General features: G+C 42.5%; 1 protein-coding gene and 3 non-coding genes across 4 annotated transcripts; 1 reads left to right on the top strand and 3 right to left on the bottom strand.

The window, feature by feature from the left end:
• Positions 1 to 135: 135 nt before the first annotated feature.
• trnai-aau (transfer RNA isoleucine (anticodon AAU)) lies at positions 136 to 209 on the bottom strand. Its single transcript has one exon. It is a non-coding gene; the product is annotated as a tRNA-Ile (tRNA).
• Positions 210 to 5,688: 5,479 nt separating this feature from the next.
• On the top strand, positions 5,689 to 5,760 carry trnaw-cca (transfer RNA tryptophan (anticodon CCA)). Its single transcript has one exon. It is a non-coding gene; the product is annotated as a tRNA-Trp (tRNA).
• A 272-nt stretch (positions 5,761 to 6,032) lies between these two features.
• Positions 6,033 to 6,104, bottom strand: trnap-agg (transfer RNA proline (anticodon AGG)). The gene has a single exon. It is a non-coding gene; the product is annotated as a tRNA-Pro (tRNA).
• Positions 6,105 to 7,356: 1,252 nt separating this feature from the next.
• On the bottom strand, positions 7,357 to 14,750 carry snorc (secondary ossification center associated regulator of chondrocyte maturation). Its single transcript, XM_076981002.1, has 3 exons — positions 13,560 to 14,750; positions 8,958 to 9,122; positions 7,357 to 8,576 (listed from the first exon to the last, which is right to left on the bottom strand). The coding sequence occupies exons 1-3, from the start codon at positions 13,645 to 13,647 to the stop codon at positions 8,467 to 8,469; spliced, it is 363 nt and encodes a 120-aa protein (XP_076837117.1). The 5' UTR covers positions 13,648 to 14,750; the 3' UTR covers positions 7,357 to 8,466.
• Positions 14,751 to 14,758: the final 8 nt, after the last annotated feature.

Below are 14,758 nucleotides of genomic sequence, written 5' to 3'. Positions count from 1 at the left end.
TCAGACCATCAAATTTGAGCTTTTGAAAGGTCATAACTCGTTGCCTCTTGACTACCTTTGCATACACGCATACCTCATGCAAACATAATGTTAATACAAACTTTGTAGGTACACACACGGCGACGAAAAGGTGAGTGGCCCGTACGGGGATCGAACCCGCGACCTTGGCGTTATTAGCACCACGCTCTAACCAACTGAGCTAACCGGCCATGCGGGGCCTGCCTCACCCGTTATTACAGGGGTGTCAAACGCCATATGTAACTTATAAATGTACCTACTCCCTCTGAATTTATTACTTATTCAAGTTACAAATATTACAAATATATTTGCGTAAATGTAAAAAAAAAATGTTTGCTTGTTGCTCTGTTATTATAAAATAAATATTTTAAATTTATTAGGTTATGAAACCCACATTACTCCATCAATCAACGACTATCCAAGTGAATAAAGAAAAAAAAAGATCAAATATATCACATTTACTTTGTTCAAAACTTGAAATATCAAATAACGCTCCTTCTGAAAAAGACGCGGCGATTTATTCAGCCAAAACTAAACTACCTTTTACTGCCGTTTGTTGTTGTGAACACATTCTGTTGCGATCGCTGTTTGCTTTTTAATTCTTTGACAATTCGTCATTTTTCTTGATGGTTAATTTTGGCATACTTAGCTCCGTGTTTGGTCGCAAAATGCCGACGTATATTGTACTCTTTGACAACCGCCACCGCTTCATACCCGTTTTTCTCCTTGAAGCGCAAACATCGCTTCCCCATCTTTCTTGAAACACCTTCTATCTGCATCATTGTTTCTCTTCCAGGGGGGTGTTCCAAGAAGCGGGTTAAGCGAGAAAACCCGGGTAAGTTAACTCAGAGTTCACGGAAACTCGAGGTTTTCTGTTCCAGAAACCGAGCTTAGAGAAAACCCGAGTCAGTTACTATAGCAACTTATGCTCTGAAGCTAACCTGCTCGCTGGCAGGTTAACTTGGACCTGACCCAGAGTTACAAACACGTCATCATGACGTGTCCTTTCCTCTAGGATCATGTGGATATTTAAACTCAGTTTATTCGCTGAGTTCTTCGTCGGGAACGCCTTATAAAACCCCGAATAGACATAGGCCTACTATCATTTTCGGATTATTTTTATTACGTTATCGTCTTTCAGCACAATCCATTACTTGTGTGGCAGAGTGAGATTTTTGGGGGTAATCTCACTAATTCCCTCCCTAATTACAAATTGTGGTGGAGCCGTGTGAGTCGCGGGGTAGGTGTATCCTGGGGTTATAAATAGCAGGGGTGTGGTTATGTGGGCAGATCCCCTGCTGTCATCAGGTTTTTCCAGCACCTCTAATGGTGGCGAGTCATCATTGTTGGACCAGCTTAATACCGTCGAGGTATGGCGCTTCTTTTGGGCGTCTGATTATCAGTAAGTGCTGTGCGCGGGGAATTGACATGCTCTGCTGTTTCGTCGCAGTTCGGTGGGCGCGTCAAGAGAATTACTGTGCTGATATCTACCACGGGTGGGCAGTTGCTATTTGAGAACAACCTGGTTAGGTAAGGTGGGATTGCTGATTATTGGCACTTTTAATAAAGGGATTTGTTTTTAATTCATTTTCCTTTGTTTAGTCATCGCGCTGTTGTGAAGAATTCGCCGTGGCTGTTGGAGCAACCAGCGGATTCCAGTCATAAAGGGGAGAGAATACAACAGCAACTTTCACCCAAAAATAAAGTTTGCGCGTGGTTCCAGTAGCCGGCAGTGCTGCTGTTTTGTTTGGGCCGTTCGTGATTCACGTCGTTCGAGTGATCGTGTGTTTCGTGTTTTCTATTTGTTTTCCCTGTTACGTGTTTAGGCTCAGTTTGGCGGCGACCTTCTTAGTTTTACATGTTTGATTTGGTTGAGTGTCTGGTTTTTATTTCTTTATCCCTTTTTCGTTTGCAGTGATTTGGTGGTGTGATTTGTTTCGTGGTTTCTTTAAATAGTGTTGGTGCCAAACTGCGCTGCAAAGCGTTTGGTTTTTTGGGTTGTGTTTGTGACTTATTGGTCTTCTTATTGTCCGGGTTTTGTTTAATTATTTGATTGTTTGTGCAGGGCAGGAGCTGCAGGCCGGACAGAGGCAGATGTCCCAGGTGGTGGAATCTCGTGCACGGGTGTGGTAGTGAGTGAAGAGTATTGAGTGTGAAGTGTGGTCACGGTGAGCGTACAGTATAGAGGTGATCTCATAGCTCTCATCTTATTTACCAAGGCCGCAGCCCTGTTCCCTCTTGTTTTACTTGTCATTGTGAGTCTGTGCAAATTATATATTTTTATATACGATCCATAAAGTGGTCGAAGTATATTTTTATATTAAAGAAATTATTGAAACTACCTCTCTGGTCCAGTGGTCTTGAACTTGTGTCCTTTTCGTTAATGGTTTTCGTTTGTGCTGAGGCTTTCATTTGCCCCAGTATAATTCCTTGGGGTGAAATTCCCCTAGGTGGCGTAGTCGTGCATCTTCTTTTTGGGTTTTTGTTAGTTCTGCTCGCCACATTTGCATCAATAAAATTATTAAGCGTCACATTTCAAATATTACACATCGCGGATCAGCCCTCAATTCTCTCCAGATTTTTATACATCGCTCTTCGTTTTTTAGCTAGTGGAATTTTTTTTATAGTGGAGATACGGGATCTGTCAGCAAAGCTACTGTATGTCGGTCTGTCCGAAAAGTCTGGCATTAAATTGACTAGTGCCCGGTTTTGTGGTGTTTCCTGGGCATAAGCCAGTTATGGACATCAAAGAGGAATTCCACTGCATCGTTGGTTTGTCTTTAATTCACACGGACAATAAATAAATTAAGCAAAGGAGAAGCAGTATATAACAAACTTCATTCCATTTACATTTTAAGGATTTTCTAGAGTGATTGGCTGCATTGATGGAACCTACATATGCTACCTATTCCAGCACCATTAGAACATGAAAATTCATCCATAGCATTAATGTACAGGTACTAACCTTTAATGTACAGGTACTAACCTTTATAATCCTATATAATGTACTTATCTTTAATGGTAACAAAAATAACGTAGCTATTGTAACTGACCGTTCTCCCCATCAAGATCATATGTGATGCTTCCCACCTCATCACAAATGTTGAAGCCAGATGGCCAGGATCCGTGTATGATTCCACACTGTACAACAAATCTGAATAGAGTAGGCCTGAGGTAGTGCAGTGTAATAGTTAAATCAGTGTAATGCAGTGTAATAGTTAAATCATTGCAAACCCTAGTGTGATATAGGACACTATGACGGCCTCCTTCATGGAGACAGAGGGTATCCCTGCCTGTCGCGTGCCACTGATTATGCCTCGGCGTGCCAACGGTGGCCCGCGTGCCATAGGTTGGCGACCCCTGCTGTAGAGCCTTTGAATATTAAAACCATTGTAGAAATTAAGTTCAGATGTGACCAGCAATGGAGCGCAAGTAAAAGAAGGACGCGATCACACAGTCTCATTGAAAATGTAGGATTTAATGTATAAAGTGCACCAACGCAAAACCCGTGACATAATCCCAATAAAGTTTGAAGACCAGTATTTTTTATATAATCAGGCATTGCTTTTAATCGTCATAATTATGGAGAGCTAGCTAGCTATCGTATGCTCACCGTGTACATCTTTCGCCAAGAGAAATTCGTGGGCAGAGTTTAATTACATCTTTGCGGGAGTCATTGAGTTGGATTAACTCTGATTTGATCAACTCTGTCCGATAACTCCAACACTCCATCGTCATTTGATTATATCAAAACAATACTGGTCTTCAAACTTTATTTGGATTATGTCACGGGTTTTGCGTTGGTGCACTTTATTCATTAACTCCTACATTTTCAATGAGACTGTGTGATCGCGTCCTTCTTTTACTTTACTTGCTGAGCTTAATTTCTACAATGGTTTTAATATTCAAAGGCTCTACAGCAGGGGTCGGCAACCTATGGCACGCGGGCCACCGTTGGCACGCCGAGGCATAATCAGTGGCACGCGACACACTGGACCAGCATCGGCAAAAAATCAATAATGAAAAATAGAGCACGATCCTCCAATCGAAATCGCTCCTCAACACTCTGCTCGGCGGAGGCGTTTATACTTGGCGATCGATCGCGATATAATACTTAATTTGTGTCCATTTACACCTCCCCTCCGCTAACAATTTACACTCGTCACGTATATATATGATGTACAAATGATGCAATACGTGCAATAAAGGAAAAAAACATTAAAGTGCCGTTCCAGAAAAATAAGTGAGAAGTATTTTAAACTTTTATTTAAAAATGTCTAAAGTCATGGCTCTTCTAATGTTTTTATTCAGCTACTTTTGTGCAAGAATGGCATATACTTCTGTTTAAAGAGCTTCTCCGTGCAGTTTCCGCCTTCATTTGGCAGATCTGTTAAGATGATTGGCTGCAGTAAAAAATGATTGACAGCTAACTCTGGCTGATAATTGGCTTAATAAAAATTGATTGACAACAAAAGTCTAGTATATGATTGGCTGCATTCGAAAATGATTGACACATGCTCCGCCCTTTACCCACGCCCACCGGGGCTCCGGCCTGCCCTTCTTCTGTCTGGGTCAACCTACTCAGAGTTGAGCGACCCTGATTACTTTAACTCCGATCCGCCGTTTTGGAACCGAAAACTCTGTCAGATCGGGGTAAGACAACTCCGAGTTCAGGGTTAAGTTTAGAGTTTGTTAACCCCGCTTTCTGGAATACCCCCTGATCATTCTGGGATCATTATTTGTATTTCTCAATTACAGTTATTGGGAAAATCGCATCGATATGGAAACACTGCAGTGTCGAGATGACGTCACTTTGCGGGTAACAATTGTGGGAAATGTAGTTTTTGCTCACTTTTACTGCTTTTATTGGGACAATTTGGCTTTTTAAGCTCTCGCGGGCCACATAAAATGACGCGGCGGGCCACATTTGTCCTTGAGTTTGACACCTGTGAATTATTAGGTTACATGTTACACCCATTTAATTTACCTTTCAGCTGCATTTTATTTAGCTTTTAAAACCCAGCTTAGCTGATGTAAACCTCAACTTCACGGTTTTCACGATTCACTTGCACACTCGTGGTGCAAATAAACACACTCAAAACTCTAAACCAGCGTTTCTCAACCTTGTACATTAAATCATCCTGCGGCACAGTAAAGTGAGTGACGGACTCACTGTAGTTACTGCAGCACAGTGACTGTATCTCTGGACTCACCCAGATACCTGCAGCTGTCTGGCCACGAGTTCAGACACAGGCTGGTGTTGAAACTCTCCTTCTTCTGTCCAGGGCGCAGTTCAGAGTCTGAAACACTCCTCTTCAAACTTTCATCCATGGTTGTTGCGCATCTCCACCTTCTTCTGTAGTGTTCACGGCACCTGGCGTCCTGACCGTCGGTCATTACGGTGGTGCTCCCTACCGCCACCTGCTGGTACACACGGGTGTTTCATTACTTAGTCAACACGGGCGCTGCCACAGACGCGCAACAGCGCCAAATCATTTGTAGTGAGTGACTAAATATTTTTTGACCAGTTAAGTGAAACTTGACAATTTCATACCTGTCGATCTACCGCGGCGCGCTGGTGTGTCGAAGCACCGTGGTTGAAACTCGCCGCCGCTAAATGATCTAAAGTTTTTACGGGATTTGGTAAAGCCTGAAAAAGTGTGAGCGCGAGACCTCGTGGCGCAACGGTAGCGCGTCTGACTCCAGATCAGAAGGTTGCGTGTTCAAATCACGTCGGGGTCAAAGCTCTTGTTTTAAGATTCATATTCCCTGTTTATAAAATAAAATTTTAACATTACTTTATTTTTTCTACGTGACAAAGCATAGTTAGCAATGGCAGGCTAATACTAGCTTCATATAACCTTACAGTTCGTTTCAGATTAGTTATAGACATTTTACTTTTCAATATTTTATAATGCTTTTGTTTTATTTTTGCCAAAAAGTACATATTTTGACGATACACTGTTCTTAGGTAATTTTCTGACTTCACTACAGAGTGCAGGCAGTGAAAAGGTGGGCTCGTCCGGGATTTGAACCCGGGACCTCTCGCACCCTAAGCGAGAATCATACCCCTAGACCAACGAGCCAGCGCTGCACACGGAGTCACCACTCACGCTTACAACAACAATCATCTTAATATAGTAATCTTTACAAAAGTAAACAATTTGCTACCTCTCAAACCACCACGACCATCAAAAGATGAGACATGAGTCTTCTGTATCAGCACAGGGGGATCTGATGATATTAATATCAGTGCGTCTTCTACAAACTAGCTTTATACCATGACTGAAATGTTAAGGGGTATCAAATGTAAAACCATTATTTGTTAATCTTTCGTCTTTTATAGACGATATTTTTGTAACATTAAGCTCAATTTCAGTATATGCACAGACAAAAACATATTACTATTGAGATTTTTACAAATACAAAAAGTGTCATGCAAATATAAATGTCATGCAAATACTAAATGTAAACATTAAGTGTAAATGTAGAAATATATTTAGGAAACATGTAAACACGCCTCTTATTACGGAACAGATCTCCGTAGAAATGGGTCGCGAGACGCTCAGGTGTGACCGGAAGTGAAGATCCACCTGCACAGGTGACACGTGTCCGCCGACATGTCGCGCAGACGTGTTCGTGGCCGATAGTGTCTGTGCCTGTTCAACCGACAGGACCTGCGTCAGTTGGCACATTTTCGGTAGGTTATCGATGGTCAATACACCATCTAAGCTCTTCAGCAACACGTGTGAGCCACTGATCTGATCTTTCTAATGTCTGTCGGCCAAACCACGTTTAGAAAGTGGCCATTACTGAACTAAAGTGCGTTAACGTGAGTTTAAATCAAGACTCTGTATGTGAACCTACATGAGCTACATTAGGTCGATACAGCAGACGGCCGCTGGGTGGCGCCCTGCTGTAAAGAGACCAGCGCTGCCTGTACACACAGACGCACACGTGGACTAGTTTGGTCTAGGTGGATTTTCGCTTTGCCTTTCAGTGTAACCACCCCTACGCACATATTTACATGTTTCTATATAGGTTTCATATCCTATATTTACACTTAACGTTTACATTAAACATTTGTTACATTTTACACCTGTATTTACATTTAACAGTTACATTATAATTTTGAAACATTTGTTAAACTCTACAGTGAATACTGTTTTTTTTATTCTTTGTGAAACTATTATTACTACTACTACTACAAAACAAATAAACAGTTGAACCTTGTGGTCTAATCTAGGGGGCCTGCGTTTTTAATCACCTACAGCATGAAATTCTGAGCATGTGCAAAACACAGAATGAGATTATATGGAGTGAAGTAGACACGTTAGACTTGTTTAATTCACATTTATTTCATTCATGTGAATCAGATAATAATCACCTTCTCAACACATATAAGCCAAGACTTAGTCTGGAAGAGTAACAAATACTTCAGGGTTTTCTATTTCAGTAATTAATTTGAAACTAATTAATTGAAGAATACAGTTGAAACATGGTTGAACACACACACAAACATACTAGTTAAGAGAAAGCAGGGATGAAAACAGTAATAACGTCAAACTTGCTAGTAGTTGCACTAATCTTACCTGTAGCCTATTCCTGGATCACAAGTGTAACATCACTATCATTTTACAATAATGGTGACTAAGCCCACTGTCCAACATAAATGTAACCATAACAAAACAGAAAAATCAATGTTTTTAGATTATTTTAGGATACATCATGTGTATACACACAACTAACTCCATATTCATGTAGTTCTGGTTATAACCGTGTTAGTCAAACAATATCTTGTCTGCTATAACTTTATACAACAGCTTGGAAGATGGTGGTTGTGTGCGTCATGCTTTAATGTGTCTGCTTTAGAATAGTGTTCCAGTATTAGTGCGTTCTTCCATATTGGAGCAGACTTGTGGTACATGTAAACTCATTTAATCTGATCATGACATTTATAGAGCCAAAGGGTTAAAGGTATGCAAAAGGAGTTAGAGTATCAGAAACGCTACAGTCTCTAGCTCAATCATTCTTCTTTCCTCTAAATCCTAGTGACCACATCATAATACAAATAAAACCATCAGGACCCGACTGACTTAAGAATACTTCACATGGGCACAGGAAAAACGTTAATTACGGTATAATTGAAGTTTTGTCAACTCAGATCCAAAACATTTGGTAGGCTTGAGCGTGAGCTGCACAGACCAACCAGTACAGCGTAGACTTAACACTCAGTATTAATGTCTCGTCTGACATCAGGACCTGGGATCTAATAATGCCAAAAGCATTTGTGGTAAATGTGTGAATCATCCTGTGTGTCACCACCAGCGTTCCCCCAACCTCCCCCCCACCAAACCCTGGGGGCACATCAGGACTCTGTCACAGGAGAGACAGGAGAGAGACAGGCGAGAGAGAGCGACAGACAGAGGGGAGAGCGGTCTTCTCTCTCTAGGAGGCGATGAATTTTCGGAGTGTGATGACCACGAGGGCGAGCAGGACAGAAGCCCCGAGGAAGACTGCGATGACGATGGCCGTGATGGCGCCTGGCCCCAGAACACCTGTAGGGGGCGCACACAGCACAGATGTTCACTCACTCTCGCATGTGGGCATCGCATATAAACACTCCCAATGCATCTTGATCAGGGCCTAAAAAAAAGTCTAAACACGATGATAAAATGCCCTACAATGGACCCCATTCCTAGAACATTCTACCCCCACAAACTACTCCAGGAGTGACCCTGAAAATCCCACATTTATCAGATATGTAATTTAGAGACCTTTAGACATTTAAAGCTAGAAGTATTAAAATTTTTATGTTGTAAATCTACCATTTTATTGTGAAGAGAATAATAAACGACAAAAGGTGAATTAATGTCAAATAAAAAAACAACAGAACTGAGTTTGAACCCTAGTCGAGTCCTGCTTGGTGATAGACTCACCGATCTCGTCCACAGGCCGGGACTCTGTGCGGTCCTCATAGTCGATGGTGTAGGTACTTTGTGTCTGCTCGGGAAAGGGCTCTTTGGTCGTGAGGTCAAAGCCTCCTGCTCCAGACGGATCATGGTTGTCACTCTGCAGTGTCGGAGAAGACCCGGCCACGGTTTCTGAAACATTCAACATCCCGCACATGGAGTTTGCGTTGGGGCTTATTTCTTTAACAAAACTCAACAACGAGTCTATACAACTGCTGTACATTGGTTCTAAATGTAAGCTGCTAAAACAGCGGTACATTTTTATCAAAAGGCATTGCAGACAAAGATGTTGCAGCCAGGCACCAGTAAATGAAGGAAGGAAGGACATCGTAAACACTTCTACAGCCGCTGTCTTCACCACGCAGCTCTCTGACTCCACACTGTTTGGGCTGTGTGTTCATCGTTTAGGACTGACCCCACCATTAGGACAGCTAGGTGTGACGGTCAGGCAAGTTTTAGCAAAAATCAACACCACCAATAAACAGCCACAAACTAAATAATCCTGATTTTAAAATTAGTCCAGGCTGGAAACTTTGGACAAAATAGCGACGTTTCCAGTGGGCAGCCCAACAGGGTGTTTACGGTCAAGTCTTGTTTGCCTGGACATTTAGAAACGTGGGCTGGGAGGTTCTCGGTGGTGGTACGACTTAGTCTTACATGACCTCTGGTGATGCAGACAGACTCGGCGACCGGACGCATAAACGTGTGTGTGTGTGTGTGTGTGAGAGATCAACCTCACTGCTCATGGTTCTCACTCATTTGTGCCACAGGCCACTGTGTGGGCCCGCCACGCGACTTTTCACACCTACGTGGTAGCCATGGAAACGTGACCCCCCCCGTTTCCCGTCATGGGCCGTGTGACCAGTTCCCACAGTCCCAAAGTCCACCGTGAGGAGAGGGTCCACCTCACACTGACCAACGACTACTGAAGGGCACAGCCAGACCAAGGGGTTCTTCTTCTGGACATGCAGTTCTAGGGTTCTCCACAGGACTAAACACGTTAACACGGGCCATGGTTGGCCTTAATTTCACTGACCCATTTGTTGCAAATTTCAGCACAGAAACAAAACCACCCACAGGCCCAACAAATCGCAAAAACAGGCGTTTCCTGTTGAACACATATTTACAACGACCACCTCCACCACGGTCATACACCCTTAGCTCTAGAACTAGCCGTAATATTAAAAATAAGCGTAATATTACGTGAAACGGGTGTGCAGTGGACACGGGCAGTGTGTGAGTATTTTTGTACGTTTGCTGCTGGTGATGAAGTGGTTTCTGTGTGGCGAGGACTGTATTCGGAGCGTGAACAGGCACGGGGCCAGCACGCCATCAATGATCCCTTCACGCTGAGGTACAAAGGCCGTTTGTAGGAGCAGAGAGGGCAGCCTGGAGACGCACGAGTAACGGTCTCAACACGGCGCGTGCACTGGACGCTACACAAACCTGCTTCTGAAGCTGCTGTGGAAAAGCCCTCTTGGCGCTGGGCTGTGGGGCAGCTTCACGGGACGTGCGTTTGAACGCTATTGGATTACCTCGAGCCTTTTCATCCTTCACAAGTAGGACAGCATGAGATTTGGACCTGGCGTACAGAAACTGTGGCACGGTGACGCAGAACGCTCCTCAATGTGCGCATTCGTGGTGGGCGTTACGATTTGAACGGTGACAGGAGACCTGCCTCGCCCACGACCGGCCACACAACACCGTGCATGTGACTTCAGACACTCTGAAGAAAGAAGCCGTAAACTCCGTAGGCTTAGTTGCAACGTGCATCTCCACTCATGTCACCTTTCTTCAGTTTGGACACTTGCGTGAGACACACTCAAACGGTCGGGACTGAGAGGCCCACGTGAGGAAGACGTTTGAGTGTTGAGGTTGAGTCGTGATGTCTCTGGACATCGTGCGCGTTACATGACTAAGATTGAAGTGGAGCGTGTCAGTGCGAAACATGAGAACAGTCATGAGCATCAGTAAAAACTCCCCTTTAGTGGTTCAGTGATCGAGAGTGTTTTCACATTATATCATTGTATGAAAATCGGTCAAACCAGAAATAAACTCACGGTTTGTTCATCAAGTCATAATGTTAGGGGAGCATCAACCTCAACTTAAGACACTTTCAATTAACAGTAAAATGTGAGCACATACATCATCCAGTTGAAAGTTGAATCGTTCCTGTGCCTAAAAAAAAAGAACCTTTGATCCCATTAGCTGCATTTACTCTCACAGTGTTTAATATAGTATATAGTACTGTAGTAAAGTACATAGTAATATAGTACAGTATATAGTAATATAATGTATAGTAATATAGTAAAGTATATAGTAATATAGTACAGTATATAGTAATATAATGTATAGTAATATAGTAAAGTATATAGTAATATAGTGTATAGTATATAGTAAAGTATGTAGTAATATAGTATATATTAATAGTAAAGTATAGAGCAATATAGTATATAGTATAGTACATAGTAATATGGTAAAGTATATAGTAATAGTGTATAGCAATATAGTAAAGTATATAGTAATATAGTGTATAGTAATAAAGTATATAGTAATATAGTATATAGTAAAGTATATAGTATATATTAATAGTAAAGTATATAGCAATATAGTATAAAGTATATAGTAATATAGTACAGTATGTAGTAATATAGTATATAGTAAAGTATGTAGTAATATAGTATATAGTAATGTAATAGTATATAGTAAACTATATAGTAATATAGTATATAGTAAAGTATGTAGTAATATAGTATATAGTAATGTAATAGTATATAGTAAACTATATCAGTAATATAGTATATAGTAATATAGTAAAGTATGTAGTAATATAGTATATAGTAATAGTAAAGTATATAGTATTACTAGTATATAGTAATACTATATAGAATATATAGTAATTCTATACTAATTTTGTAATTATATATGAATATAGAATATAGTAATTATAAAAAAGCCAGGTTGGGTGGTGAACAGTGAGACTTCAGTCGTTCTCAGGTGCCGTGTTTACGAAGCGGGCGTGTCAGGAACACAGCAGCGCTGGGCTGTAGAACCTGTTGAGGTTCTAACACTGGTCAGGATCCATGAGGAACACACAGAGGATCTAGACTTGTTTGGGTGTGGATTTATGGAGTTCCCCACTTGCTGTTCAGGGCAGACTAGACTTACAAACCACACAGAAAACAGAGCGAGCAGGTATACAGTAAAATGCTTTTAGGAAAGTTTGAATGCACTGTAATCTGTATGGATTAGGACAGTGACCATGAATCTACTGATTTAAGTAAGCAAGCATTTGAATCCTAGACGGTACATCCACTGAAGCGCAGGTGTAAAAGTGAACAGCGATTTAATATAATTTATACAGCCATTTAGATTCGTGCTGTGGAGAGAAGTGGTGTTGTGAACTTGTGGACTGTGCTGTAATGGAGATGTTTCAGTCACAGTGGAATCCATTAACTTGTGGTGGCTGCATGAGAAACTTCATTCAGATACTGTCAGAACTGACAGTTTCTGATTTAAAAAAATGTACCTCTGCCAGTTGGTTGTGGTAGCATATCAGATTAACAGTAAACCAATGCCTCCAGTTTCCATCACATCAAAGACTTGTTTTTTCTTTTAACCCCCCTCCGACCACCATGAAACAAACATGCCACTCAAGTGTCTAGCACATGCACGAGGAATAAGGACTACAAGTTAGAGTGTGATCTAGTCTGCTTTAAGAGCCGTGTCTCAAGGCTGCTTGTGTGCTTTGCCTGAGCGGGCGTGCCTGGGTGCTGTCTGTCTGTCGGTGGGTCGCTCTCTCAGTGTCCCACAATCCCAGCCTTTGTCTCACTCTGTGCTGCACCCACAGAATCAGCACCAGGGTGTGAGAAATGTGTGAGACACTGGTGAGTCACTCAGTGCAACACCTATGTCTGTAAGTGAAATGTCAGGACATAACACTGACCACAGACATTTTTTACCAAAACGATTATGATGACCGGTTATGAATAGGTCTGTATTTAGCTAGGCTTTTGGTTAGTGTACTGGTCATTTTGACCTCTCCTACAAGAGTTTTGTGTGTCCTTTATAAAACCCCTTGACTTCCAAATTGAGTGAGTTTACAGTCACAAAATAAGCGAACCATTAGAAGTGTCAGTGAAACGATGGCTCCCTTCAGGTACCCTCCCCTAATGCTACTGAGGGACCCGTCAGACAGCCGTCCTGCACAGATAGGCAAGCGTTGACCTGAGGCCTCACAGCGATGGCATTTAACCTTGAAATAAAAATAATGTTTCCCAGATTGATTTGATTCCAGCTTCACCAGGGTCTCCTCTCTGTTAGTGTTGGAAGTCTTACCATTAAGAAAAGATTTAGCAAGTATCATCAGGCAATTTATGCAAAAATGACTTGTATGGTGGCTCATAACTATGAACACTGCAAGGAATTTGTGAATATCTACAGTTCAGCTTCTCCTCACAGCCTTGCGGTGAAATCTTTGCATAACCCACCTGAAGCTCCAACAGTGACAAACAATTTAGAGAACGTCACCATGACCCAGTGCAGATGGCCAGGAGAGTCTTCTCTTACCTGTCCGCACGAGACACATCCCAAGCAGAGCGACCAGGAGGGGGATCAGAAGCCTGAGGTCCGTCTTCAGACTCCTGCACAGAGCCATGTCGTCTACGCTGGACAGAAGCTTCTCTCCACTCTCACAAGACCAGGAGCTCCACCGTGGGGGGACAGGCAGGGCGAAGGGGTGGAGGACGAGGAGGAGGAGGAGAGAGAGAGCAGGAGAGGACGAGGAGGGAGGGGTCCGTCGGCAGGACAGGGCAGATATTGTCACAGCACCTCCACTTACGGCCCACCTACTTCTGGACCACTCAGAAGCTGCACAGATCCTACCAGGTGAGAACAGGACCGGCCCCCTCAGCCTTCAGGCCCGGGATCTAGAGCACCACTTCAGACCCTGAGAACCAACGCTACACCATTTGATGTTCTCGCTCCCCTCAAACACACAGCACAGCCAACAATAAGATACAAGAACTTAATTCTAAAAGTGTGAATAACAGGATGATGTGGGATGATTATTTCTAAGGCTTTTACAGTTCCTCTGCTAAAGGCTTAAGTCAGCTCACACAGGACTGGTGTGCAAAGAGACTCAGTTCAGCAGGAACTGCAAACATTTGCAGTGACTTAAAAAAACAAAACAAAAAGGGCCAGACTACATAGTGTGAAAAAGCACAGCTGAGCGTAGAGCACAGTGGAGCGTAGTAGAGCTGTTTCCCCCCTACACTCCAAAAAACGAGACTGAAACAAAGTTTATTTTTCATGTTGAAACCGTGAAAGTGTATGAAGGAAACACCTCGTCAGTTTAAGGACGCCTCCCTGGGTTTCTGCGGCCTGATAGTGGTCCGATCACTACAGGGTGTTCAATTACGTCAACATATGTGAAGAGCTGATTAGCTGTGATCATCTGTCCAGCCTTCACCAACCAGAGAAAAGAATCACTAAGCAAATCTTGAAGATGGAGAGGTTGCTTAGATCAGCACTCATGCAGATTATTCACATTATTCTAGAGACGTTCATGGGGTTCTGTTCTGCAGTAACACTGAAGTAAATACAGGTAGTCAAATGTAGCCGAACACAGAATGTAGTAATCCAGATAACTACAGTCTGAAGACCAAACCGCCAGGAAAAATGGCCTTAAGAGAGAAATCCAGTTTCTAGAAAAGCCTGAACAGAGTCAAACGTCAAGACCGACAGGAAGCCGACGGATATACACACAG

Source organism: Brachyhypopomus gauderio, chromosome 19 (assembly GCF_052324685.1).
Source record: "Brachyhypopomus gauderio isolate BG-103 chromosome 19, BGAUD_0.2, whole genome shotgun sequence".
Taxonomy (NCBI): domain Eukaryota; kingdom Metazoa; phylum Chordata; class Actinopteri; order Gymnotiformes; family Hypopomidae; genus Brachyhypopomus; species Brachyhypopomus gauderio.
Note: the sequence above shows the minus strand (reverse complement) of the source record. Positions and strands in the feature narration are given on the sequence as shown.

Bases quoted from the DNA above. Each gene is read 5' to 3' on its own strand.
- snorc (XM_076981002.1), bottom strand. From the start codon at position 13,647: ATGGCTCTGTGCAGGAGTCTGAAGACGGACCTCAGGCTTCTGATCCCC. The intron at 9,123-13,559 runs GTAAGAGAAGAC...TGAATGTTTCAG, and splicing joins GATGTGTCTCGTGCGGACAG to AAACCGTGGCCGGGTCTTCT. The intron at 8,577-8,957 runs GTGAGTCTATCA...CGCCCCCTACAG, and splicing joins CCGGCCTGTGGACGAGATCG to GTGTTCTGGGGCCAGGCGCC.